Source organism: Oncorhynchus mykiss, chromosome 23, assembly GCF_057628025.1.
Source record: "Oncorhynchus mykiss isolate SJ-2025 chromosome 23, ASM5762802v1, whole genome shotgun sequence".
Classification (NCBI taxonomy): Eukaryota; Metazoa; Chordata; class Actinopteri; order Salmoniformes; family Salmonidae; genus Oncorhynchus; species Oncorhynchus mykiss.
The window spans coordinates 6,253,623-6,279,361 of NC_143044.1; the positions used below are offsets into that span (position 1 = coordinate 6,253,623).

A 25,739-nucleotide genomic window follows, 5' to 3' on the forward strand; every position below is an offset into this window, starting at 1 on the left:
ACAGTAGGTACGCTTTTGTACCGAGACTGCTGTCTCTGAATGGGATTAGAGTAGGATGATGTCAATCTTTCTTTATCAGTCATATGATATCCAAGGTTCAATATTGATTTGAGACAAGTGCTATTTAATTTCGAAATAGGAATAGCCTTGACTGAAATAAAGAGAAAAGTTCAAAGTGCATGCATTGCATGTGTGCATGTATTGTTGATTTATTATACATTTACAACTTTGAATAGAATAGACGAAAATCATTGGCAAGTAAATGTATTTGCCAATGATTTTCGTCTATTTTATTCAAAGTTATAGGATTAAAGCTCAGTAAAAGTGGGACATTATCCATCTAAGTGGCTAATGGATATAGACTAGATCTAAACTAATGGTTCTACAGTAAAATGGCCATGGGACCTAAGGTATTTACAATCTAATCCTCATAGTCTAGATATCTCTATCTGCATGACAATAACGAATCAATCACTTTATAGTAATTACACCATTAGTCAAATGGAAATTGGTCAAACTAGTTATTATTACTTATTTATTCACTGATTATTGCATGTAAAACTGTGTGTCGGAAGTATTTAAATCCTGAGCAAAACAGTTCATGAACTCAAAGAATAGCCTACATGAGGCCATTGTGAAATAGAGACAATGTATTTGCATGTGCTAAGAGTTTAACTTGTTTATTTTGTAATATAGCTTTTATTTGAAGCAGTGATGAAACAGTATGTGAGGAGCCACCATATGACACGTTCTGAAGTGTGCAAATGTAAATGTTATAGGCTATGTATGTATTGAGGAGGACAATACCAATTTTGCAAGAGGCTTGAAGGACCAAAGGGCTACACATAATGTGTAATAGGATTTGGATAACCCCCAGAATGAATTGCTGTCAGGTCCAATGGCCCCGGAAAAGGAGGGACTCTCAGGAGCCGTCCCAAAGCATGGAGACCCTGATCCTCACAGTCCAGATAAGGAAAGAAAAGACAAGGAATGTCTCACCGGCTGATATTAAAAGTAGAGATAACAGTGCTGTTATTGCATTTTGTTATATGTTATTTAGAATTATTACTATATAATCATATTAATACCAGTAAGAGATAAAAATACTAAGGTATATTACAGCATATTGTACTATTTACATAATATTATTGTTTTTTGGATCAACTACTTCTGTGTTAAAATACCTGTGTCTGGTGTCCCTACATTTCTATCAGTGTCACTGAGCTGAAAGTTCACTGTCCTCAGGGTCAGTCTTTCCCATAGGCCATGATGAAACCAGCGCAACCCCTGACCTTTCACTGTATTGGGCCTATACATCAATTGGGAGGTGAGGTAGCATGTTGAGTATGGTCCTATTAAATCACCAAACAATTACACATCCTTGTTTTTCTTATTTTTATATCTTGCATCTGTGTTGCTTTTCAATAGAACACAGCAGTCGCGGAAAAGGTTCTGTTCATGAATGGCATTTTGCGTTTCACTAATAGGCACGTGAGTTGATATTTCTTCAAGCCAGTTGTTCGGTTAATAGGATGCAAACAAACCAAGGACTTTGTGAATACAAAAAAAAGTTAGCAGCTGTAAAAGTTTCTGTGGACACAATGCCAAACACTTTTTTATAAGGCACCTTGAAAATGCAGTAAGCTCCACATTATCTACACACAAAGAAGTAAGCACGTATTACCGTTATACAGCATCAATTTTCAGCTAGTCCGTAAGAGTCGTGTTTTATTTAGTCATGTATTTTATGTCTCCTTGTGTGCCAATGACCTTGCATGTGATGAGGATGGGAGAGGGCCATTCACATTATCTTGGCCTCAGTACCTCTAAGACAACCCCCAGGTCAACACAAACATACCCCCCTCCAAACTGCCAAACTTTGGATACTCCTTGGGTACAGAGTCTTGCAAACGATATAAAAGGGCGGTCTATGCATTTTGGAGACAGAGCTCTTGAGAGCCTTCATGAAGGAGCATCTATACCGACTCACTGAACACTTACAGATTCCTACACATCTTGGATACCATCAAGGCACCATGTGGAAGGACACCAGCATCAGTAAGGAGAGGTCACTGGCTGACCCAGCATATAGACAATGTCAGATTTGTATTTTTGAGTAGGCCAGGTGAATCACAGATTATAATTATTGTCATTTTTGGGGGGAAATGTATTTATTTTGTACTTTTTAAAAATTCTCTAAAGCTGAACATTTGCTTTCGTAAAAACAATGGATTTTTAGGGGGTTTGAAATATCAAAGGAACTTTACAGATGTTTTTGTCCTATGGGCTAGGTTTACCAGTCGTAATGCTTCAAAGTGACAGAGAGTCACATATAGATTCTTGCCTAAGCAAACCTATCCTGGAGACAGACTCACTACATGATAAGACCACCCTCCACAACCTGTCCTGGGCTCCTCTGGCTCATCTCTGATCTGGAACCTGTTGTTTCCCCCTCAGATGTCCCAGGACAGATGGCGGTTACCGGAGCCTCGTCCCGGAGTACCAACCGCAGAAAGAGGACCAGCTTCTCCAAAGAGCACGTGGAGCTACTCCGTGTCACCTTTGAGACAGACCCTTACCCTGGCATCAGCCTGAGAGAGAGCCTGTCCCAGAAAACAGGGCTACCTGAATCTCGTATCCAGGTAAGCAGCTACGCACACATGTAAGCATGCCGGAACGCGTTCGCACAGACTCCCGCACACGCGAGTGTAACGGGGTTGGTTTATATTACAAATGCCCTGTGTTCAAAATGGGGCCTGCGTGTGTGCTGCTGACACTGGTAACAGGGTTTCTGTTTATCTTTTAATTCACTACGATGATGTAAGCGGTTTTATCTGTGGTTCGTTTGGTCTGACTGGTAGAATGTAAAACACTAATAGTAAACAGAGGAGACAAAAGCAAGATAAGCCCCCAACGCTCTCACTGTATTCTACAGGTGTATGAGAGTGGGCTTGGTAAATTATTAACATGGGCTCAAAGCAGATAATTCTATCTTAGTCACGTAGTTTCTGTTTGCGTTGGATGTACATTCTAAATGCAGTGTTATAACAACAGTCGTTTTGCAATTTCTCTCCAGGTGTGGTTCCAGAACAGGAGGGCTCGGACTCTGAAGTGTAAGGGAGCTAAGACGTTTCTGTGCCAGTCAGACTCTGGCTTACACTCCCCTGGTGGGTTCACCCCTGTCCAGGATCCAGTTTCCCAGCCCCGTACCATGGGGACAGGGGCTACCCAGCACTGCCTTGCCCCTCTATCCACCCCCCCCTGCCTGCCCCCTGCCTACCCCGCCCAGGTGAAGGAGGAGGATTACTTTTTCTATGGACGCTACTTTCCACCCTACCCTGGAGCGGAGGAGACTGGCCACAACACCTCCCAGTTTGGGTTTAGGCAGGCCAAGGTGCTGGGATACAGCTCCAGCATGCACCTGAAGAGCCCCGGGCACCAGATGGTTCAAGGAGCCTGGCCCCAGGCAGTTGACCAGGCGACCCCAGTCCAGTCCATATGGAGCCCCTCTCCTCTGGAGGTGAGGAACTACAGCTCAGGCTCCAGCAAGGCCTTCCTCTACCATCGCTCAGCCGAGCAGCAGCCCTTCTACAACAACCCCCAGGAAGCCTATGGAGGCCCCATTTCCCAGACCCAGGCCCCAGCCACCCCGGATTCTGGCTGCTGGGAAGTTGGGCAAGAGAACACCCCTCCGATGGAAGGCCAAGGTTCCCGATTGGATGGCTCCTGGAGCATGGCTATGTCTACCCCAGAATACCCAGGACAAGCCCCGCTCCATGCCCCCTTGCCAGAGCTCCCGGCCATGTCCCTGCAGGAGATCCTGGGAGAGCTGGAGGGAGAGTGGCAGGAGGGAGATGGACTGGACAGCCACCCCAATGGGGACAAACTGGTTTACTGCTGAAGTCTTATCTCACTCTTCTTTTTTTAAACGATAGACAACCTCTTCATTGTTATTATTATTATTGTAGCATTTTGTATGTTTGTGGGAGTACGAGAGTGTTTACTGTATAGCCTGTGTTTCTGTGGACTAAATGCTCTCAGAGAGAGAGAGAGAGAGAGAGAGAGAGAGAGAGAGAGAGCGAGAGAGAGAGCGATAGAGAGAGAGCGAGCGAGAGAGCGATAGAGAGGAGAGAGAGAGAGAGAGAGCGAGAGAGAGAGAATGATAGAGAGAGTGATAGAGAGAGAGAGAGAGAGAGAGAGAGAGATGATCATACGTCCTTAATTCCACAATGATTAAATTTATTCTCCCATGTACTTCATCCCAATTAATTTTAGGTTATCTACTTATTTATCTATCGCTTCCTGCACTATCGCTTCCTGCACTACCCAGACTCCTGCACTACCCCCCCCCCTCCCCCGCTGCTGCTATTCTCTGTTATTACCTATGCATAGCCACTTTAATAACTCTACCTAGATGTAGATAGTTACCTCGATACCGGTGCCCCTGCACATTGACAGATTGACTCTGTACCGGCACCCCCTGTATGTAGCCCAGCTATTGTTATTTACTGCTGCTCTTTAATTATTTGTTATTCTTATCTCTTACTTTTTTGGGGGGGGGTATTTTCTTAAACCTGAATTGTTGGTTAAGGGCATATACGTAAGCATTTCACTGTAAGGTCTACACCTATTGTATTCGGCGCATGTGACATTAACATTTAATTTTATTTGATTTGATTTGAACAAATCCATTGTATTAAAACACCTTTGATTTAGAGGAAGTAATATCGTGTTGATTCTTAAAGTATCATGCCATAATGAAGGGTATTTAAAACACAGAGAGACTAAGTAGGCCTTCAAGATGGTTGTGAATCCACTGAGTAAGGCTTTGAATTTACGTTCCTTTACACTCATCTGTATTTGTCATGCATTTGATCCGTTGTCCCTCTTGCACAGTGTAAAGCAACATATATCCACTAGATGGTGCTTGTAAGTCACATTCATAGTATGGGAATGCAAGGAGCTGGTCAATGTACCGTGTATCAATTATAATGCTGTTTCTGACCATAACTCTTAAATTGTCCATACAAGCCTGATGAAGGAGCTTTTGTCATTACTCTTATGCTAGATTACCACGATAACCAATTTTAATTACCATATATTATAGGATACATTTTTATAGATTTTTGAAACTCCATTCTGGTTCTATGTTATGTATTGTAGTGTCTGTGTTTTGAAACTCCATTCTGATTCTATGTTATGTATTGTAGTGTCCGTGTTTTGAAACTCCATTCTGGTTCTATATTATGTATTGTAGTGTCCATGTTTTGAAACTCCATTCTGGTTCTATGTTATGTATTGTAGTGTCCGTGTTTTGAAACTCCATTCTGCTTCTATGTTATGTATTGTAGTGTCCGTGTTTTGAAACTCCATTCTGGTTCTATGTTATGTATTGTAGTGTCCGTGTTTTGAAACTCCATTCTGGTTCAATGTTATGTATTGTAGTGTCCGTGTTTTGAAACTCCATTCTGATTCTATGTTATGTATTGTAGTGTCCGTGTTTTGAAACTCCATTCTGGTTCTATGTTATGTATTGTAGTGTCCGTGTTTTGAAACTCCATTCTGGTTCTATATTATGTATTGTAGTGTCCATGTTTTGAAACTCCATTCTGCTTCTATGTTATGTATTGTAGTGTCCGTGTTTTGAAACTCCATTCTGGTTCTATGTTATGTATTGTAGTGTCCGTGTTTTGAAACTCCATTCTGATTCTATGTTATGTATTGTAGTGTCCGTGTTTTGAAACTCCATTCTGGTTCTATGTTATGTATTGTAGTGTCCGTGTTTTGAAACTCCATTCTGGTTCTATATTATATATTGTAGTGTCCATGTTTTGAAACTCCATTCTGATTCTATGTTATGTATTGTAGTGTCCGTGTTTTGAAACTCCATTCTGGTTCTATGTTATGTATTGTAGTGTCCATGTTTTGAAACTCCATTCTGGTTCTATGTTATGTATTGTAGTGTCCGTGTTTTGAAACTCCATTCTGATTCTATGTTATGTATTGTAGTGTCCATGTTTTGAAACTCCATTCTGCATCTATATTATGTATTGTAGTGTCCGTGTTTTGAAACTCCATTCTGCTTCTATGTTATGTATTGTAGTGTATTTTATTTCTTCGATTTATTTGATGGTTGACGTACACTTCTAATGCTTTCCCCGTGCTGACATTTTTTCAGGTCTCTCTCTCAAAAGAAGTCAACCTTCATGGGAAAAATAAAGGATAAATGGTTCAAAAAGACGGTATATGTTTCCAACTATAATTCTAAAACCACAATATTTTATAATACAAATGAGATCGTCTGTGCCATCCATTTTTCTATCGCTCATGGATATTGTCATATGATATTGTACGTTTTCTATAGACACCATAGAAGATCCCTCCCGTCATGCGCCAAACTGACCACCCTCCTACAGTACATGACGTCTTACCACACAGAAAGGGGAGACAGTACTGGCAGAGTTACTTTACAACCAGAAACGACTGTCCAGCATCCACACAAGGACAAACAGGCTGAAACGTTCTACCATAGCCCCTAACCATCAGACTTTTTAACAGCCAAATGTGACTTTTTAAACTGTCATTTCTTGTAAGCTAGGAACCTTTTCATTGAACGTAATACCCTGTGTTTTAGTTTTTTGAAAGTTTTTGTCTAAATGTAACTGTGCCTTCTGCAATATTCAGTCTTGTCGGCTGCAAGCATGAATGAAATAAACCGAATCAACCCGATGACCTCACTCGCCCTCCCATAATACAACAGCATCCACCAGATCGGCTGAGTAGGGAGGTGCATATCTGTTGCTATGACCAACGTTTTCCTGCGACTGCTACCCCTGTAGTCGCACGTGTTCCACAGGGGGAAATGGGCTGCGAGACACAATGGAAAGAGAGACGACATCTGTTGCTCTCACCCAGTAGCATCATTCATTACACAGGTCATAGAGGAACATTTAGGAAAATGTTTGTGTACAGGAGGTAAACATAACAAAAGGATTATTTGCATACAGGGATATTTTCTAGTAGTGTACCTGAGAGACCTAAAGAGGACACGGATATATATGCATGCACACACACACACACACACACACACACACACACACAGAGCTTTCCCCCATCCCATTCCAAGCAGCATCAATCAATGGCTGGAAGTGAAGATGTGCAATAAGACAGGAGAGAGGGGAGCAATCACAAAGCCCTGAGATGAGCTCTTAAATTAGACTGTGCAATACAGGACCACACTGAGGGATTGATGAAATTACAGGCCATATTTTTTGTGGAGGCTGGATTCATACCCTAGAACTGCCAGCAGCTGATGGAACAACCCATCACTCATATGCCTGTCTTCCCCAAGCTTGTTACACATTGGAAAATTGACACTGCGTGTGAGTCCGCACCTCTTTCGCGTTTGTGTGTGTGTGTTCATGTGCGTATACGTGCATGTGTTTGTGCGTGTAAGTATGTGCATGTGCGTGTCTGCGCATGCATTTGTGTGCACGTGTCACATGAAAAAATGCAGTATCTAGAAATATGATAGAAGAGCGCACCAATCCAAATGAAGTGCTGGAGACTTATCGGTTATTGTAGCTACTGAGACAAATATTTAATTTGCGTGCACATTTAATTTCAAGTAAATGTTCTCTCAAGAGTGGTAAATCAAAACAGTCAAAAAGGAACTACTGGGATACGATAAAAGACAAGACCTGTCTTTTATAGATGCCTTCACCTTTAAACCTTGTCCGGTTACAAAAATAGACCATTGATATGAAATGTCATCCACTGGGAAATAAGGTCAGCAGCTCACTAATGAACTAATGTAGCTTAATAACATCAAATTTAAAACAGTAGCCTAGCTTATACATGCTGGGTAAAATTAAGCAATGTATTATATGCAGTACATATACAGTAGGCTAAATTAACATGTGCATTTTATGTGCCTTCATTATAGATTACATAAAGGCAATGCAGATAGTCTCATTTGGAATTTGACTAAAGGCTGTTGCTTCTCTTCTCTGATTGGCTCATGTGTAACATCTAATACTTTACATGATTTTAACAGCAAGTATGAGGTAATTGTTTGGTCATGTGACAGCTGCAGCAACTGTCAAAATGTGATGATAGGGCTACACTGAAGGTTCAAAGGCACATTTTCTCAGCTCTTCTTAGCCACACCCCCTGATGCTGATTGGCCCTTCGACATCTGGCTAGGGACTATCAACAAAGTGGACGTGAACTGTAGAGTTGTTGTGGGGAGGAATGAATGCAAATGTGCACATGTGACATCAAATGGAAATATACTATAAGAGAGAAGTCATCAAATGTTTGGTGTGGCAAACATGTGTAACAAGACAGCTGTTCCCCACAACTATCAGAAACACAGGTGTGTCTTTGTGTTGGTCAGGTTGTTCTTCCTCCTCTTTAGAAAGGTAATGAAGATGAGTGCAACGCAGAGGTCAAGTAACCTCTTCTTCGATGGTGATTTCACAGCACCCACTCCCTCCTGTGTTGTCTCCATCTGCAGGATCCTCACAACAACTCCCTTCCATTCTCTCGGAGGGGTTGGGTTAAATGCGGAAGACGCATTACAATTGAATACATTCAGTTGGACAACTGACTAGGTATCCCCCTTTCCCTTTCCTCCATTGCCAGCAACCAGCCAGTCTCTTCCTGCAGACCCCCAGACCTCTCACTTAGGCTAAATCCTCAGGTCATCATGACATTGTCATACTTTGCTAATGCAGATCTGGGCAGTATAATCCCTATGAGTCAGAGCTAATGATTTTGTGCAATGTTTTAAAATAATTTTGGATGAATCAGGAAAGAAACAGAGAAAGTCTAAATCGAATACCATTATGCATAAGGTATATGCCTAAACATGCTTGTCTAAAGATGCAAATCAAGTGTCAGAACGATGACAAATAGGATATTTAGAGACCCTCCAATATGAACATTGCAAAAAAGTTGACTAAAATCAATAAACTAACCACAATATATGGATTTTTTTTTTCCAAAGCCCCTTGGTCTCGGGTATAGCCCCGCCTCTACAACAAGCGAACCCACCTTGTCTACAGTGCCGATGTAATTTAGGCGAGGGACCTAGAGTCAAGGGGCGAACTGGGGAACAGGCTCGGCAGTGGGCTTCTAAGCGGGTGTCTTGTAAAGACAGCACCGACAGGGCAGGGAACGGGAGTGACGCCTTTTTCGACTTTGTATGTGTACCCTACACAGTGTATGTGCAGTTTGTGTATGCAGAGGGGAAATGAAACTAATGTAAGCCAACATTTGGAAACCGTGAACCTTGGCGATGAGAAGAAATTGAATTTCAATTGGTCTCCGTGTGTCGCGCATTCGGACTCTGGTGATGCCTGTGGTGTGGGGATCGCCGTGCATCTCAGGAAAACAGGGCGTCGGAGGATGATGATAGTCAAAAGATCATCATGGCAAACGGAACCGGGACTATTATGTTGAAATGCGTTGTGGTTGGTGACGGTGCTGTGGGCAAAACGTGTCTGTTGATGAGCTATGCCAACGACGCCTTTCCAGAGGAGTACGTACCCACTGTGTTTGACCATTATGCAGGTATGGGGGACTTTGGAACATGTCATGATTATTATATAAATATATATGTGTGTGTGTGTGTGTGTATATATGTGTGTTTTCTCGGAATGGAAACATTACAAATTACCCAATCGTTAATTATAAAAGCTGACATCATTCCTTCAGTAGGCTAGTTACAGTTGCATGAGTTTAATCTATATGCCAATTTGCTTGTATAGTCTACCGAAATCCAATGTTTAGGTGAAGTGTAATGCTCGAATGTTTTGCTGACTTTTTTTAAAACCTTAGGCTCAGATTGCATAGGAATACATCTGTTTCTGTAATCAAAACCACTTGTTTGCCTCCAGGTGAAGGGAGGGGGTGAGACCTCTCTCTCTCTCTCTAAACTAGCCTTTTTTCATTGCTTTGCAGTGAGTGTCAACGTTAGCGGGAAGCAGTATTTATTGGGATTGTACGACACAGCTGGTCAGGTACAGTGGGTTTATTATAACTCTGGCTGCATGCGACATCCAAGGACACAACCTATCCTCACGTGCTCCCCCCACTGTTAACCAATGGGGCTCTGTTGACACCCACATGCTTGACATTCTGACCAGACTCTATAAACTGCAACAGGTGTGGTTTTCACACATTGCTCTAATTTCAGTCTGGTCTGTGGTAGACAGTGGTTGTAGGCCTAGCGAATCATTTCAATGGGTCTATTATGTGAGGAACAGGGGTCTTATGTCCAGTGTCTAGTAGGAATGTTTTCACTGGCTGTCCGAATACCCATACGAGCATATTACATCAACTGTATACAATTTACTCATCGTGGCATACTGTTTAGCACGGACCTTTTAGTGAAAAGTGTGCAGTATGCCAGAGTTGCAACTCAGAAGCTGCCCTTGATTGGCTTGCATCGCATTAACCAGCCTGATAATAGCTAATTTCCAATTTGATAAATTCCTCTAAACTGAATCGAATAGGAATGGAGTTATAGGCCTACTCAGGCTGGTTATGGGCAGACCATATAGCCCATCTATCCTATTTAACAATGACAGAAACCGATTTGATTCCATTTCAAAACATTTATTAGTGAAACCAAAGTCCTGTAACATATACAGTATCAGTCAAAAGTTTGGACACCTACTCATTCAAGGTAAAAAAAATAAATATATTTTCTACATTGTAGAATAGTGATGACATCAAAACTATAAAATAACACATGGAATGATGTTGCAACCAAAAAAAAGTGTTCAACAAATCAATATTTTATGAGATTCTTCAAAGTTTCATTTGTCTTCATTTAAAGGAGTGACCCTTTGCCTTGATGACAGCTTTGCACACTCTTGGCATTCTCTCTAAGCTTCATTCAATTAACAGTTGTGCCTCGTTAAGTTAATTTGTGGGATTTCTTTCATTCTTAATGCGTTTAAGCCAATCAGTTGTGTTGTGACAAGGTAGGGGTGGTATACAGAAGATAGCCCTATTTGGTAAAAGACCCAGTCCATGTTATGGCAAGACCAGCTCAAATAAGCAAAGCGAATCGACAGTCCATTACTTTAAGACATGAAGGTCAGTAAATTCAGAAAATTAAGAACTTTGAAAATATCTTCAAGTGCAGTCGCAAAAAGCATCAAGTGCAATGATGAAACTGGCTCTCATGAGGACTGTCACAGGAAAGGAGGACTGCCACAGGAAAGGAGGACCCATTGTTACCTCTGCTGCAGAGGATAAGTTCATTAGAGTTACCAGCCTCAGAAATTGCAGCCCAAATAAATGCTTCAGAGTTCATGTAACAGACAACATCAACTGTTCAGAGGAGACTGCATGACTCAGGCCTTCATGGTCGAATTGCTGCAAAGAAACCACTAAAGGACACCAGCAAGAAGAGGAGACTTGCCACGAAGCCCGGGTCTGCAGGGCAGGTAGAAGCTGACTGCTTCACGTTCTTTCTTACTTATATCACACTTCTGTCGCATTGTGGTGACAGTAGTCCCCAACTCCTTGGGTGTAATTGGGGCATCCAGGAGGTCCACCTTTTTAATTTGTCAATCTGGATAAGCTCAGCCAAGGTGCCTTTTTTTCTCCCACTGCTCAGCTCATGGTACGACCACAGCCTTGAATGACGCTATGGGAGGCACAGAAGTTCAGGATTGTAATCCTAGTGATCTCCTCCCACGCATCTGGATCTAGGTTATCTGAGTCCAGTTGCTTCCCCACCCCCTCCAGTAGCTCAGCCGGATAAGCTAACAATAAAGAGGTCACATTGAAAGCTCTGAGAATGAGTGGCTGAGCCTCCACTTTTGCGGTTGGCTCAGAGGGGAGGGGATATTGAGATGCTCTTTTAAGCCTCCTCAGAGCTGCTCTAGTCAGTAGTTTGCAGTGCTCACAGGACTCTGGGTTGTCAAGCCCCTGTTGGGCATGTTCTTTTCCCAAGCAATTGCTACATTGTCCTGGGATGGTTATGAAGGTTTGCTCTAGCTAGCTCAGTGATGGCTGAAGGGGAAACGCGTGGGTACAGAGTTGGCCTTCAGGTATTGTGCTCCTGCAACCGAAGGAGCCGTGAAGCTGAGATGGTTGGTCTATTTAACGCAACGGGTGAACGTTGGTTAAGCTAGATGAGAGAAGGGAGCTAGCAATGCTACCGTGCGTGCAGATTAGCTTGCCTCTGAGCTAGCCTAGTTAGCCAAAGTCTTGCAGCATTGGCTAACTGAGTCTCAATAGCTAGCTACCAACGGAGACTGAGAAACAAAAACAATTTTTACAGACAGCAAAAACACTTTTGGTCAGTACTCAACCTTTCGACGGGGTCTAAAGACGTACGTCAGGCAACAATATCCTTCACGGTTCACTTGTGAGCAGGAAACCAGGGATCCAGTTGTGCTGGGGAGCCCTTAGACCCGACCTGGGCAATTCCAGTCATCAGGGGCCTGATTGGTGTCACACTTTTCCCCCATCTCTAGCCAACACACCTGATTTTAAACTAATTGCATTTTTAACTGAAGATCATGATTACTTGATTATTGGAGTCAGGTGTGTTAGCTGGGGCTGGGGAAAATCAGGCCCCTGAGGACTGGAGTTGGCCTGGCTTAGAGTAATGGTCTTTGCGAAGAAAAGAAGCGAGAATGACCAGAGGGTGGGAGAGTGGCTCCTTCATTCGCTCACCTCATTCACCACATTACCTGTCTGTCTCCCACCCAACAGATGCTATTGATTTGTTCTTCAGTGAGTATTGGTGGTCCTGACAAATCCCCATATGTGATACACAGAAACACATTTTTGAAAGAGAATATACTCACTCACTTTTTCCTTTTTAAGATCTTTTAGCTCTGTTTTTCCTAGCTGGGTCTGAAGCTAAGGCATGTCACATGCAGCAATGAATTGTTAACTCTCGTCTGAACCGGATTTTTATCTGTGTGAATTTCAAACGAGGTCTTGAACTGAAACATTACCCGCCCGGTGAAAGGTGAATAGATTTGAGGTTGAGAAATGTTTTGTTCATTTAATATAAAATATAAGTACATGTGTAGCAAATTACAGTTGCTATTGTTTCCACCGACTCAATCATCATTCCCACATAAATCTGTGGCTGCGATAACTCGTTCTTTGGGGAAACTAAATCATCGTAAATCTACTACTCAGTAGTGATTCACACTGCTTTTTGTTTACCCCTTTGTCTTTGATTGCAATTCCATGTCTAGAGCCTTTTTGTTTTAGCTGGTTCAGAACTGTGAAATTGAGAAGTTTCCCAGATGTCGACTGTGGGCGCCGAGGCCACAGAGTAGAGTTACTTCCCTTCAAACGCAGCGCCTCCAATCCCCCACCCCCGCTGACTTCTTTAGGCTGAGCACAAGGCCAGCTGGTAATGTTTTATAGCTCCAGCGTCTGATCAAAGAAGGGAGTGCCAGAGAGCGAGGGGAAACCAAAAGATGGAGAGGAAGCGAGGTAGACGGCGGGGAAAGAGGAAGCGAGCGAGACCGAGGGGCTGGCTGAGAGGGAGAGAGGGGGGGGGGGGGGGGGAGTGGACCGCTGCAAATCTGCTCTGGAATCCTGTATTTCAACCCTAGGAAGCTCAGGCCGGGGATGTAGAAGAGTGCAACACACTTAATGCTCTACCTCTGTTGAGGAACCTTGTCCAACCCAGCCACCAACCCCCTCAATTCACACTCTCCTGCTACAGTCCCCACCTCTTGCTCTGCATTACACATGTTTTATTGGCTCCAAGGACCCTTTTTAATATTTATGTACCTGGCAGATCTGAAGCTCCCAGAATCCTCAGCTGTTTCATAAGAGAAGATTAACCATTTTCTCAAAGAGAAAATAAGGCTTTGCAGACACGCTCTGTCTCAACTGACTTAAATTCGTATTCTCTTCGCCTCTTCATCACTCTGATCTGGAAGAACAGACGAGGTGAAAGCCAGCGTAAGGATGAGCTTCCACCATATTGTTGTCACCTGTCAGGTCTGTTGAAGTCGGATGAAGGAGAGGATGTATTTTTAAGCAATTGTGATGCTGTCGCATGTGAACCCATTAACAGTCACATGAGCACAACAGCATACAGTAAGGTGTGTCACTGTTCTATCTGCATTGCCCTGTGTTTTTGTCTGGGTATTGCTTATTACACCACCTGTATATTCCATCAATCTTTTTATTTATTTATTTTTACCCCTTTTTCTCCCCAATTTCATGGTATCCAATTCTCTCATCGCTGCAACTCTCGTACGGACTCGGGAGAGGCGAAGGTAGAGAGCCGTGCCGAAACACAACCCAATCAAGCCGCGCTGCTTCTTGACAGAATGCCCACTTAACCCAGAAGCCAGCCGCGCCAATGTGTCGGAAACCTGGCTACTGTGTCAGCATGCACTGCACTCGGTCTGCCACAGGACTCGCTGTGCGTGATGGGACAAGGACATCCCTGCTGGCCAAACCTAACCCGGACGCCACTGGGCCAATTGTGTGCCACCCTATGGGTCTCCCGGTCGCGGCCAGCTGCGACAGAGCTTGGACTCGAACCCAGAATCTCTAGTGGCACGGCTTTAGACCACTGCGCCACTCGGGAGGCCCGCATATTCCATAGATCAAACGTGTTACGTATAGATCACATCTCTTCGCTCTTGAAATTGTGGGCCAAGAACAGAAGGAATGGAATGGAGAGTCTTTATTCATTCAGTCATCCTCTCCCTAGCTGATGCACTCATCATAGCAAGCTAGCATAGCATTGCTTCTGTGTATCAGAGCAGGAAGTGGATGTAATGTGTTGTTGTAGTACCCATGGCAACACTGGGCTCAGAATGGAGTCCCCCTGGGATCGGTCGCTTTACTCGTTCTCTTCGCTCTCTCTCCCTTTTGTTGCTGCTCAGTTCCTAATTTTCTCACTCCCTCCTGCACTCACACTCAGTTGCACATCCTTCCATCACTCTTCTATGACTATTTACCCTCCCCCTTTGTTTTTTTTTTGTACAGCGCCTTGTTAAGTTTGACTCTATGCCCTCCCTGAGATATGACCCAGTGACCCCTAGATATCCCCGCAGGGGGTAGAGAGTAAAATGGGATCTGCTCTGCTGCTGCCGCAGGGCCTCGTTCCTCTCCACTCAGCTGAACCCCAATGGGAGGTAGCTAGACATGTCATGGCCCTTTGAACACCAATGAGAGCTCTAGACATGTCATGTTCATTTGAACACTACAGCCTGCGGGTGGATGGTTTTTAAACTTTTTCCCCATTGACCATCATGGGTCTAAAGCGCCATTGTATGGCGTGTGATGTAATCACCTTGAATGTGATACCTCAGATTGAACTAGCAATCTATTGTACACGGTTCATCCCGTGTTGGGAAATGCTCAGACAGTTTTGGCGAAGTACTGTAATATGAAATTCAGTAACTAGCTGGCAACTAGGGATAAACATGGGTAACCTGGATCCCGGGACTGTCCGGGAACACTTCACATTTCCCGATTTTATTTATGTATTTTTTATTATTATTATTTGTATTTATTTTTTGTGTTACAAAGACCTGGGAAATAAAAATGTTCCTCGATCTTGCACTAATACACACATGCGCACCAGCAGATTAGCAAAAAACAGAAGGGCACATTATCCAAACAGTCTGTCGCATGGAAGCCTTCAGCCTAGTGTATTTACTTCACACAAAGTCACCATCAATTCAAAGCACACGCATAATTGATACTGTCGGACTGCACACGTGACCCGAATGCCATTAATAAACCCTACAGGAAACCCCTACATGCAGTGCATTCAGAAAGTATTCAGACCCTTTGACTTTTTCCATGTTTTGTTACGTTACAGCCTTATTCTAAAATGGATAGAACAGTTTTCTCTTCAATCGACACACAATACCCCATAATGTCGACGCAAAAACAGATTTTTTTAGACATTTCTGCAATATATTAAAAATAAAAAACTGATATCACAAGCATTCAGACCCTTTACACAGTACTTTGTTGAAGCACCTTTGGCAGAGATTACAGCTTTGAGTCTTCTTGGGTATGACACTACAAGGGTGGCACGCCTGTATTTGGGGACCAACTCCCATTCTTCTCTGCAGATCCTCTCAAGCTCTGTCAGGTTGGATGGGGAGCGTTGATACACAGCTATTTTCAGGTCTCTCCAGAGATATTTGATCGGGTTCAAGTCCAGGATCTGGCTAGGCCATTCAAGGACATTGAGACTTGTCCTGAAGCCACTTCTGCATTGTCTTGGCTGTGTGCTTAGGGTCTGTGTCCTGTTGGAAGGTGAACCTGAAGTTCTGAGTGCTCTGGAGCAGGTTTTCATCAAGGATCTCTCTGTATTTTGCTTCGTTCATCTTCGCCTCGATACTGACGAGTCTCCAAGTCCCTGTCGCTGAGTAAGATCACCACAGCATGATGCTGCCACCACCATTCTTCACCGTAGATGGTGCTAGGTTTCCTCCAGACTTAATGCTTGGCCTTCAGGACAATGAGTTAAATATTGGTTTCATCAGACCAGAGAATCTTGTTTCTCATGTTCTGAGTCCTTTAGGTGCCTTTTGGCAAAGCAAACTCCAAGCGGGCTGTCATGTGCCTTTTTACTAAGGGGGTGCTTCCTTCTGGCCACTCTACCATAAAGGCCTGATTGGTGGAGTGCTGCAGAGATGGTTGTCCTTCTGGAAGGTTCTCCCATCTCCACAGAGGAACTCTGGAGCTCTGCCAGAGTGACCATCACACGTTCTTGGTCACCTCTCTGACCAAGCCCCTTCTTCCCCGATTGTTCAGTTTGACCGGGCGGCCAGATGATCAATGGAAACAGGATGCACCTGAGCTCAAGTTTTTGAAGGTTTTATACATTTTGAAGAATTTCTAAGAACCTGCTTTCACTTTGTATAGCCTACAAACAATGCGTGCCTCTTTTAGCTGTCATAGTGACTCTTCGCACAGACACATTTGATAGTCCTATGCACAATTTACTACATATGCATCTGTTAACAATTCGAAGAGGCATGAGGGAAAATTGCATCTTCTCTTCTCCTAAAGCCTAGGCTGTTTTCCTATCCAGTCCTAAAGCCTAGGCTGCTTTCCTATCCAGTCCTAAAGCCTAGGCTGCTTTCCTATCCAGTCCTAAAGCCTAGGCTGCTTTCCTATCCAGTCCTAAAGCCTAGGCTGCTTTCCTATCCAGTCCTAAAGCCTAGGCTGTTTTCCTATCCAGTCCTAAAGCCTAGGCTGCTTTCCTATCCAGTCCCAATTCCACTGAAACCCCAAATCTTGACCCCTGTCTAGCAGGAAAATTCCTAAACTTTATTCTGTAATCCCTGGCTTGCATTATCAAAGCACGTCACTCGCCTATAACATTTCCTGTGCTCTGTTTTGTACTTGCTGTCCATATGAGAGAACCCTGGCATAGTGACCATATCCTGTTAAAAAAAAGTAAAAAATAATTATGCTTTAAATGGGCGCTTCCGAATTTAAATGTTTTTATTTTTTATTTTAAGAAAAAATATATATTTTTGTGGTATTTCCCGGTACTCTGGGTTAAATATGAATTATTTCAGGTATTGAAACTTGGTCGATTTTTCTGGAAAATATTAATCCCAACTGGCAACCATGAAACTGTCAAATTCCCAGTAACCTCTTTTTACAGTGCAGTGTTCAGACCAGTTTTGTGTTTGGACCATGAAGTTGAGTGCCTGCGCTCACTATTCTCCCTGTGGTCATGTCTGAACAGGCGTCTCTGACACAGCTGCTGGGCCCGAGGAAGAAGGGGAGTGACTCACCGACATTATAGACGCTCGTATGTCACTGACTTGACACACTCGCTCACAGCTGAGATCACATACCAGCCAAGTAGAAATGCCATAAAAAGCCTTGCCCTGATGGAAATGTAAGGACGCGTACAGGGAGAGTGGTTGGAATCTGCCCTGCCTTGACTGCCTTTATTAGCATCTCCAGTATAAACCCTCTAACCGCTTACTTTCTCTTCTCCTTCCTCTGTCTTACCTCTTTGCTGGCTCCTCTTGTATTTTTACTCTTCCTTCTTCCTCCATGTTCTTTTTTTTTTTTACTGAACATGCTGAGGAACTTTGGAAGCTTTTCTGAAATGTGATGGGGATGAAGGAATGGAGGAGAGCGATTGGCCACCTTCACAAGACATGTTGTGTTTACTGTTAACTGCGGAGTGTTCCAGTACAGTGCACTGGGATGGGGTTCTCCATAAGGGGAACAGAGGACACACACACACACACACTAGAGCTGGGAAGATGAACTGAAAATGTTCGACACCGACCATATCGATCACTTATCGCAGGCATTTTGCTGATATAGCTCATGTAATAATAATTAGCCTGTACCAGAGAAATGTGAAGTTTGAAATGAAATAACTTTGCTAATATGGGTAATTGTTAATGGGACAATTGGTGGCTACAACCATCAAACTAGTAGTTTAAAAGGTAATAACAAAAAACGGTGGCGCATATTAATGTTATAAACTTAGCGTTCTTTTTATCACTTCAAGAAATGTATCTCTATATTTTTTTCTCTACCACATCTTCTAGCTCTAACACACACACACACACACACTTGGGAATTCACATGAAACCACTGCGCTCACCACAAGTGGGAATAACAGACACTATGGTGGCATCACCACAAGGTTGTCCAAGACTTCTTAATGGTCCATCAGTCTAGTCTTGACTTGAGGCATGTTGATTTAAGTTAGTTTGTTAAGCTTAATCAGACAAGTCATATATTCCTTTCTTCAAGCTTGCCCGTCACCATATCATAACTAGTCTTGATGTGTGCGCTCGACATCACTTGTATAAACTCTGGTCATTCCGGATGTGTATGGCCCTCGTGTATATAAACTCTGGTCAATCTGGGTGTGCTGTGGATGCTCCTAAAGTCAGACACCTCATGAATATTCATATGGGCTGATGTAGTGGGACAGCCTGTCAGAATTAGTTATCAGGGAGTGATGAGGAAACGCTAGATCTCATTTACACCAACGCGACCATGTTGCGTACGGTATGTGAATTAGCGATTAGGTCCACACAATAAACTGAGGCCTATCGGAGATGGCAATTTTGTCTGATGCCTTCCGCAGTACTTCCTGTAAACTACTGCTAATGTGAAATAATGCCCAATAGCCCCAGTCAGTGACAGCGATAAAAATAAACAGTTGGATGTAGGTCGTCTGTAGAAATCTGCACATCCGCTCCGTTCTTCTTATTTTTCTATGCTTATCACTCTCTTCATGTAAAAGTATTCACTATTTCCATAAAACAGCCTGGTTGCTTGGCAGTGCATGGTGGAGTCTAGTAGATAAGCACAGTGTACGTTTGCTCTTCTCTGCATCAGTGAGGAGGAGAATAAGGATGGGTTGCATTTGGAGCTCATTTTCCATACGGTTGAATATTTCATGAATAATAATTCAGAGGATTTGGTTGTCTCTTGGTGGATACGATCTAAGGAAGGCTGTTGCTCTCTTTCTCCCCCGTGTCTCCTGTTCCCCTCCCCGAATGCCTCTCTCTCTCCTATGTGTCTTTCTCTCTCCCCTGTGTGTGTGTCTCCCGCCTCTCTCTCTCTCTCCTGTGTGCCTCTCCTGTGTCTCTCGCTCTCTCCCATGTGTGTGTCTTTCTTGTGTGTCTCTCTTACGTGTGTGTGTGTGTGTGTGTGTGTGTGTGTGTCTCTCTTTTATATATTACCCTCCCTTAACGTTTTCCAGGAGGACTATGACCGCTTGAGGCCTTTGTCGTACCCCATGACTGACGTCTTCCTGATCTGCTACTCCGTGGTCAACCCAGCCAGTTTCCAGAATGTGAGGGAAGAGTGGGTCACCGAGCTGCAGGAGTATGCCCCCAGTGTCCCATACCTCCTCATAGGCACTCAGGTGAGCCTAAAGAGCTACAGCCACCACACCCAAACCTTGTATCTATACTATGTCCTGGCCATTCCACATGCTGAGTTTCACAGAGAGCCTTGCATATGCTCTATCTGTATCCACCCTACTCAAGCTCACACTCTACTTCACATTGGCAGGGGAGGGGGTGATTTATAAAGCTGAACCACCACTTAAATGTGCTGTGCTCTGTTTTTCTCTTCTTCTTAAGACAATTCGCGAACACGCACAAAGAAATATAGGTGTACATTTTCGAATCCTAAAAAAGAAATGTGGTTAACAGCAAATGGAACATTTGTAGTTTTTTTGGTATTCGTTGACTCTATTTAGTGCCACAGCTCTCTGATACTTTCCAAGAGATCAGTCCAGACACTTTTCAAACCACACTTGTGGGTGTCCATCCGCCGCCAGAAATAGAACATGGGCATATTGGTGGTGAGGTTATTGGAGTGGGCGTGTGATTTATCCTTCTGTCAGCTGATAGTCACCGCTCTTTTTATCAGTCCAACCATAACTCACACTGCATACTGCACACAGCCACAGATGTGTTAATGAATGTTTGTCTCAAGAAAGAGTTTGTTACAGGTATCAGTGGGCGTAGGCCGGGTAAAGGATGAATTTGTTTTAGTAAGAGAGGAACAGCGTGGTCGAGCAGACACTGTGTCAGCTCTGCATTTTAAATACAAGTAAATAAAGGGACTAATGTCTTGTGGTTGAAGTTAAATCCAAACCCACAAGAACATATGAAATAATACAATTATAGAATCGAGAAACTGGGTTTGTGTTTGGAAATTCTGCACTGGCACTATAAGTGCCACATTTCTCTAGAAATGTCTCTTTCTCTACTCCGCTGAAGAATGGTGAATCTGGAGGAGGAGTACTTCTTACAGAAGTCTGACCCAAGTTGCTCTTTTTGAAAATGGGGAAGATGGTTAAATGAACAAGTTGTTTGTTCCAACTGAAGAAGTTTCTTAAGAAGCAGCCTATTGGCAGCTTTGCTGATTGTCTGGCCTGACAGGAAGTGTTGCGTTATCGCTCCCTGTTTCAGATTGACCTTCGTGACGACCCCAAGACCATTGCCAAACTGAATGACATGAAGGAGAAGCCCATCACCACAGAGCAGGGCCAGAAGCTAGCCAAGGAGGTATGTAATCACTGTGGAGCCAGAAGAGGGTTCCAGAAGGAATTGAGATTGTAAATGGGCCACTCGGTGGTTGGTTTACCCTACTCTACACTAGATGGGTTGTCCCTCATCAAACTAATTGTTTATGACTGTTATGATGAACTTTGGATCTCTTCAATCTGGGGCATTTTGTTGATTGAGCCTTGTTATTAGACTAACACCGGACTTCCTCCCTAAGCCAACCTGGGGACAAGGTTAACCCTTTCCTTGATATTTTTTGAGTGACAGCCTGGCCCTTCCCTCCCTTCCTCTTACAGATTGGCGCGTGTGTCTACGTGGAATGCTCGGCTCTCACTCAGAAAGGACTGAAAACTGTGTTTGATGAGGCCATCATCGCTATCCTGACCCCCAAAAGGAAGAAGGGTGCCCTGAAGAGAAGACTGGGGCCGCGCTGTATCAACTGCTGCCTCATCACGTGAGAGAGATGGGAACGTCCAATAACACCTGGGTCATTTTCATTAGGGCATGCAACAGAAAATGTTTGAAAACATGTCGGGGAAAAAAAGAAGCTTTTTTTTATTGGACAATATCTGGTAGCCCCACCCTGTTTCAGACTGTTTTTCTTCCATTTGGTGATGAATACACTCCTGAATAGAAACCAGAACGAATGACAGAGACAGAGGTCATAAGAAGGGGAAAACGACTGAAGGACCGAAATGGACAAATGAGGACCCTATTTTTAGTTCAGGGCTCTTGAGCGGTTTTGTCTCTCCTGCTGTCGACCAATGGAGTTGGGGAGGGGAGGGGAGGGGAGGGGAGGGGGGGGGGGCAGCTTTACTACCAAAGGAGCACAATACCCAGGTCAACAACACCCTTCAGTAAGAAATTATTTGCCTTCAAAAGTATGTTATTTTAAGTTTTTTTTTATGGTTTTCCTGTACAAAAATATGTATCAAGCTGTCAGAAAACAGAGGTATCATTGTGTCCATTTAACTCCTGATATGTCTATTTTTTTGTTCTGTCTGCTGTAGAAATGAATGAATGGGTGCATTGCATTTATTTAAAGCGCTTTCCATCAGGCCTCCAAGTGCTTTACATTATGTTTTGGGTAACTCACCTTAGCCACCACCAATGAAATGCACACTGTTTAAAAAAAAACAACAATAATACTTTGATCCCATCTAGTATGGGGAGTTTTTTTATGATCCCATATTTTAGGACACGATCTGCTTCTCTTGCTCAGCTTGCAGTGCTAATATTTAAAATGTTGGATTTATTTGTTAGTAGCCCAATGGTGCTGAAATAATTGAATGGACACACCTGTATGGGATACAGGGATGTGGGGAGAGTGGCACAAACATATCTCCAGCACCAACATTAAAGCACAGTCCACATACCTATCCCTGTACATTAAAGCACAGTCCACATACCTATCCCTGTACATTAGAGCACAGTCCACATACATATCCCTGTACATTAGAGCACAGTCCACATACCTATCCCTGTACATTAAAGCACAGTCCACATACCTATCCCTGTACATTAGAGCACAGTCCACATACCTATCCCTGTACATTAGAGCACAGTCCACATACCTATCCCTGTACATTAGAGCACAGTTTAAAAGATCAAGGTGTCTTGGTGTCCTATCGACTTCGCAACTTCAGCGTGCTTTTTTAAACTATTTTATACATTAAAGAATAATAGTGAAGATATCAAAACTCTGAAATAACACAAGCAATAATGTAGTAACCAAAAAAGTGTTAACCAAATCTAAATAGTAGAAACCTTTGGCCTTGATAACAGCTTTGCACACTTGGCATTCTCTCAACCAGCATTATGAGGTAGCCACCTGGAATGCATTTCAATTAACAGGTGTGCCTTGAGTTAATTTGTGGGATTTCTTTCCTTAATGCGTTTGAGCCAATCAGTTGTGTTGTGACAAGTTAGGAGTGGTATACCGAAGATGGCCCTATTTGAAGACATGAAGGTCAATCAATCCGGAAAATTTCAACAACCTTGAAACTTTCTTCAAATGCTGTTGCAAATACCATTAATCATTATGATGAAACTGACTCTCATGATGAAAGGAAGACCCACTGCTGCAGAGGATAAGTTCATTAAGAGTAAACTGCACCTCAGATTGCAGCCCAAATAAATGCTTCAGAGTTCATGTAACGGACACATTTCAACATCAACTGTTCAGAGGAGACTGCATGACTCAGGCCTTCGTGGTCAAATTGCTGCAAAGAAACCACTAAAGGACATCAATAAGATGAAGAGACTTGCTTGGGCCAAGAAACACGAGCAATGGACATTAGACCGGTGGAAATCTGTCCTTTGGTCTGAGTCCAAATCTGAGACTTTTGGTTCCAACCTCCATGTCTTTGTGAGACTCAGAGCAGGTGAACGGATTATCTCCGCATGTGTTCCCACCGTGAAGCATGGAGGAAGAGGTGTGGAGGTTCTTTGCCGGTGACACTGTTAGTGATTTATTTAGAATACAAGGCACATTTAACCAGCCTGGCTACAGCAGCAATACACCATCCCATCTGGTTTGGGTTTAGTGGGACTATCATCAGTAGGTAAATGGATCATCTCTACATGAGTGGTTCCCACCGTGAAGCATGGAGGTGGTATGATGGTGTGGGGGTGCTTTGCTGGTCACACTGTGATTTATTTAGAATTCAAGGCACACTTAACCAGTATGGCTACCATGGTATTCTGCAGCGATACGCCATCCCATCTGGTTTGCGCTTAGTTGGACTATCATTTTGTTTTTCAACAGGACAATGACCCAACACACCTCCAGGCTGTGTAAGCTATTTGACCAAGGAGAGTGATGGAATGCTGCATCAGATGACCTGGCCTCCACAATCACCTGACCTCGACCCAACTGTAATGGTTTGGGATGAGTTGGACCGAAGAGTGAAGAAAAAGCAACCAACAAGTGCTCAGCATATTTGGGAACTCCTTCAAGACTGTTGGAAAAGCATTCCTCATGAAGCTGGTTGAGAGAATGCCAGGAGTGTGCTTAGCTGTCAAAGGCGAAGGGTGGCAACTTTGAAGAATCTAAAGTATAAAATATGTTTAGATTTGTTTAATACTGTTTTGGTTACTGCATGATTCCATATTAGTGATGATTATTTCATTGATTTATTCTACAATGTATAAAATAGTAAAAAAAAAAAAAAAAAAGAAAAACCCTTGAATGAGTAGGTGTGTCCAAACATTTGATAGGTACTGTATGTTCAACTCCTCAACTAGTTTATCCAACAACCACTGCATTTAGAACGATAGCTATTGCCTGAAATGTAGCTGGCTAGCTAGCATTCTGGCTCACACTGGCCATGTAGTAGCCAACTAGTTAGCTAGCTAAGTATTTGTGGATACCAAAAGACACAGCTATCAAGACTTGGGAGCTCATGGGCACACAAGCTACATTAACCAACTTGTTAGAAATGATTACACCACGGGCAAGAATATCTGGTGACTAGTTCGTTTTCAGACAAATAATAGTTTATCCGCTGACCACCACGTTTAGGATGATAGCTAATTACTGAAAAATAGCTAGCTAGATCACTGGCCAGGAAGTAGCCACCAACTAACGTTAATCGTGGACGCATTAACTTGCTCATATCAAGCAACGCATACCAGACCGTTTGTGGAAAAGTAAACAAATAACCATTTGTGGGCATTTAAAAAAATTTTTATCAGACATATAAACAGAAATAGATTGTTGCTAGATGGTGATGCTTTAATTTATTTAGTGATCAAGCTGAAGCTGAGTTTTCCAAGTCGTTTGTTCGGTGCTAACTGCTCATGCTAGCGGCACGATCTAGCTAAACAGACGTCTCTGTAGGGCATCGGTGTGACGTCACCCTCAAGAAGGCTCAACCAATCACACGGCGGGTTCTATATCAAGACCCATGAATATTCATGACGTTGCCCCTACCCATCCCACTTCCGCATCTAAGGTCCTCAACACAGCTGGTGACAGCTTGAGAGAGTTCGCCGTCCGACAAACTTCTATCAGGTAGTCATTTTTTAAATTTTGTAATCTGTTTAGTTATAGGAACTACCATCAATGCAAGCTGTAAAATGACTCCCAACTTATTCTGAACAAAAATATAAGTGTTGGTCCCATGTTTCACGAACTGAAATAAAATATCCCAGAAATGTTCTGTATGTACAAAAAGCTTATTTCTGTCTAATTTTGTGCACTAATGTTTTTACATTCCTGTTAGTGGGCATTTTTCCTTTGCCGAGATGATCCATCCACCTGACAGGTGTGGCATGTCAAGAAGTTGATTAAACAACATGATCATTACACAGGTGCATCTTGTGCTGGGGACAATAAAAGGCCAGTCAAAAATGTGCCGTTTTGTCACAGAAGACAGTGCCACAGATTTCTCAAGTTTTGAGGGAGCCTGCAATTGGCAATGTCCACCAGAGCTGTTGCCAGATAATTGAATGTTAATTTCTATACCATAAGTCACCTCCAACGTCGTTTTAGAGAATTTGGCAGTATGTCCAACCGCCCTCACAACCACAGCCAACATGTATGGCGTTGTGTGGGCGAGCGGTTTGCTGATGTCAACGTTGTGAACAGAGTGCCGCATGGTGGTGGTGGGGTTATAGTATGGGCAGGCATAAGCTATGGACAACGAACACAATTGCTTTTTTTTTTATGCCAATTTGAATGCACAGAGA

At 43.1% G+C, this 25,739-nt stretch overlaps 2 protein-coding genes across 3 annotated transcripts; both read left to right on the forward strand.

Moving 5' to 3' along the window:
- The first annotated feature begins 2,268 nt into the window (after window positions 1-2,268).
- Window positions 2,269-3,998, forward strand: LOC110502327 (uncharacterized). The gene is made up of 2 exons (XM_021580269.3): window positions 2,269-2,642; window positions 3,077-3,998. The coding sequence occupies exons 1-2, from the start codon at window positions 2,379-2,381 to the stop codon at window positions 3,899-3,901; spliced, it is 1,089 nt and encodes a 362-aa protein (XP_021435944.3). The 5' UTR covers window positions 2,269-2,378; the 3' UTR covers window positions 3,902-3,998.
- Window positions 3,999-9,016: 5,018 nt separating this feature from the next.
- LOC110502329 (rho-related GTP-binding protein RhoQ) lies at window positions 9,017-25,224 on the forward strand. 2 transcript variants are annotated; one of them, XM_021580272.3, is made up of 5 exons: window positions 9,017-9,576; window positions 9,967-10,025; window positions 19,730-19,894; window positions 20,952-21,047; window positions 21,344-25,224. In XM_021580272.3, the coding sequence occupies exons 1-5, from the start codon at window positions 9,435-9,437 to the stop codon at window positions 21,503-21,505; spliced, it is 624 nt and encodes a 207-aa protein (XP_021435947.1). In that variant the 5' UTR covers window positions 9,017-9,434; the 3' UTR covers window positions 21,506-25,224. The 2 variants fall into 2 exon arrangements, with proteins under 2 accessions (XP_021435947.1, XP_090072796.1); XM_090216670.1 differs by lacking the exon at window positions 9,967-10,025 and having other exon boundaries at window positions 9,078-9,576.
- Window positions 25,225-25,739: the final 515 nt, after the last annotated feature.

Bases quoted from the DNA above. Each gene is read 5' to 3' on its own strand.
- LOC110502327 (XM_021580269.3), top strand. From the start codon at position 2,379: ATGATAAGACCACCCTCCACAACCTGTCCTGGGCTCCTCTGGCTCATC. The intron at 2,643-3,076 runs GTAAGCAGCTAC...ATTTCTCTCCAG, and splicing joins TACCTGAATCTCGTATCCAG to GTGTGGTTCCAGAACAGGAG.
- LOC110502329 (XM_021580272.3), top strand. From the start codon at position 9,435: ATGGCAAACGGAACCGGGACTATTATGTTGAAATGCGTTGTGGTTGGT. The intron at 9,577-9,966 runs GTATGGGGGACT...ATTGCTTTGCAG, and splicing joins TGTGTTTGACCATTATGCAG to TGAGTGTCAACGTTAGCGGG. The intron at 10,026-19,729 runs GTACAGTGGGTT...AACGTTTTCCAG, and splicing joins TGTACGACACAGCTGGTCAG to GAGGACTATGACCGCTTGAG.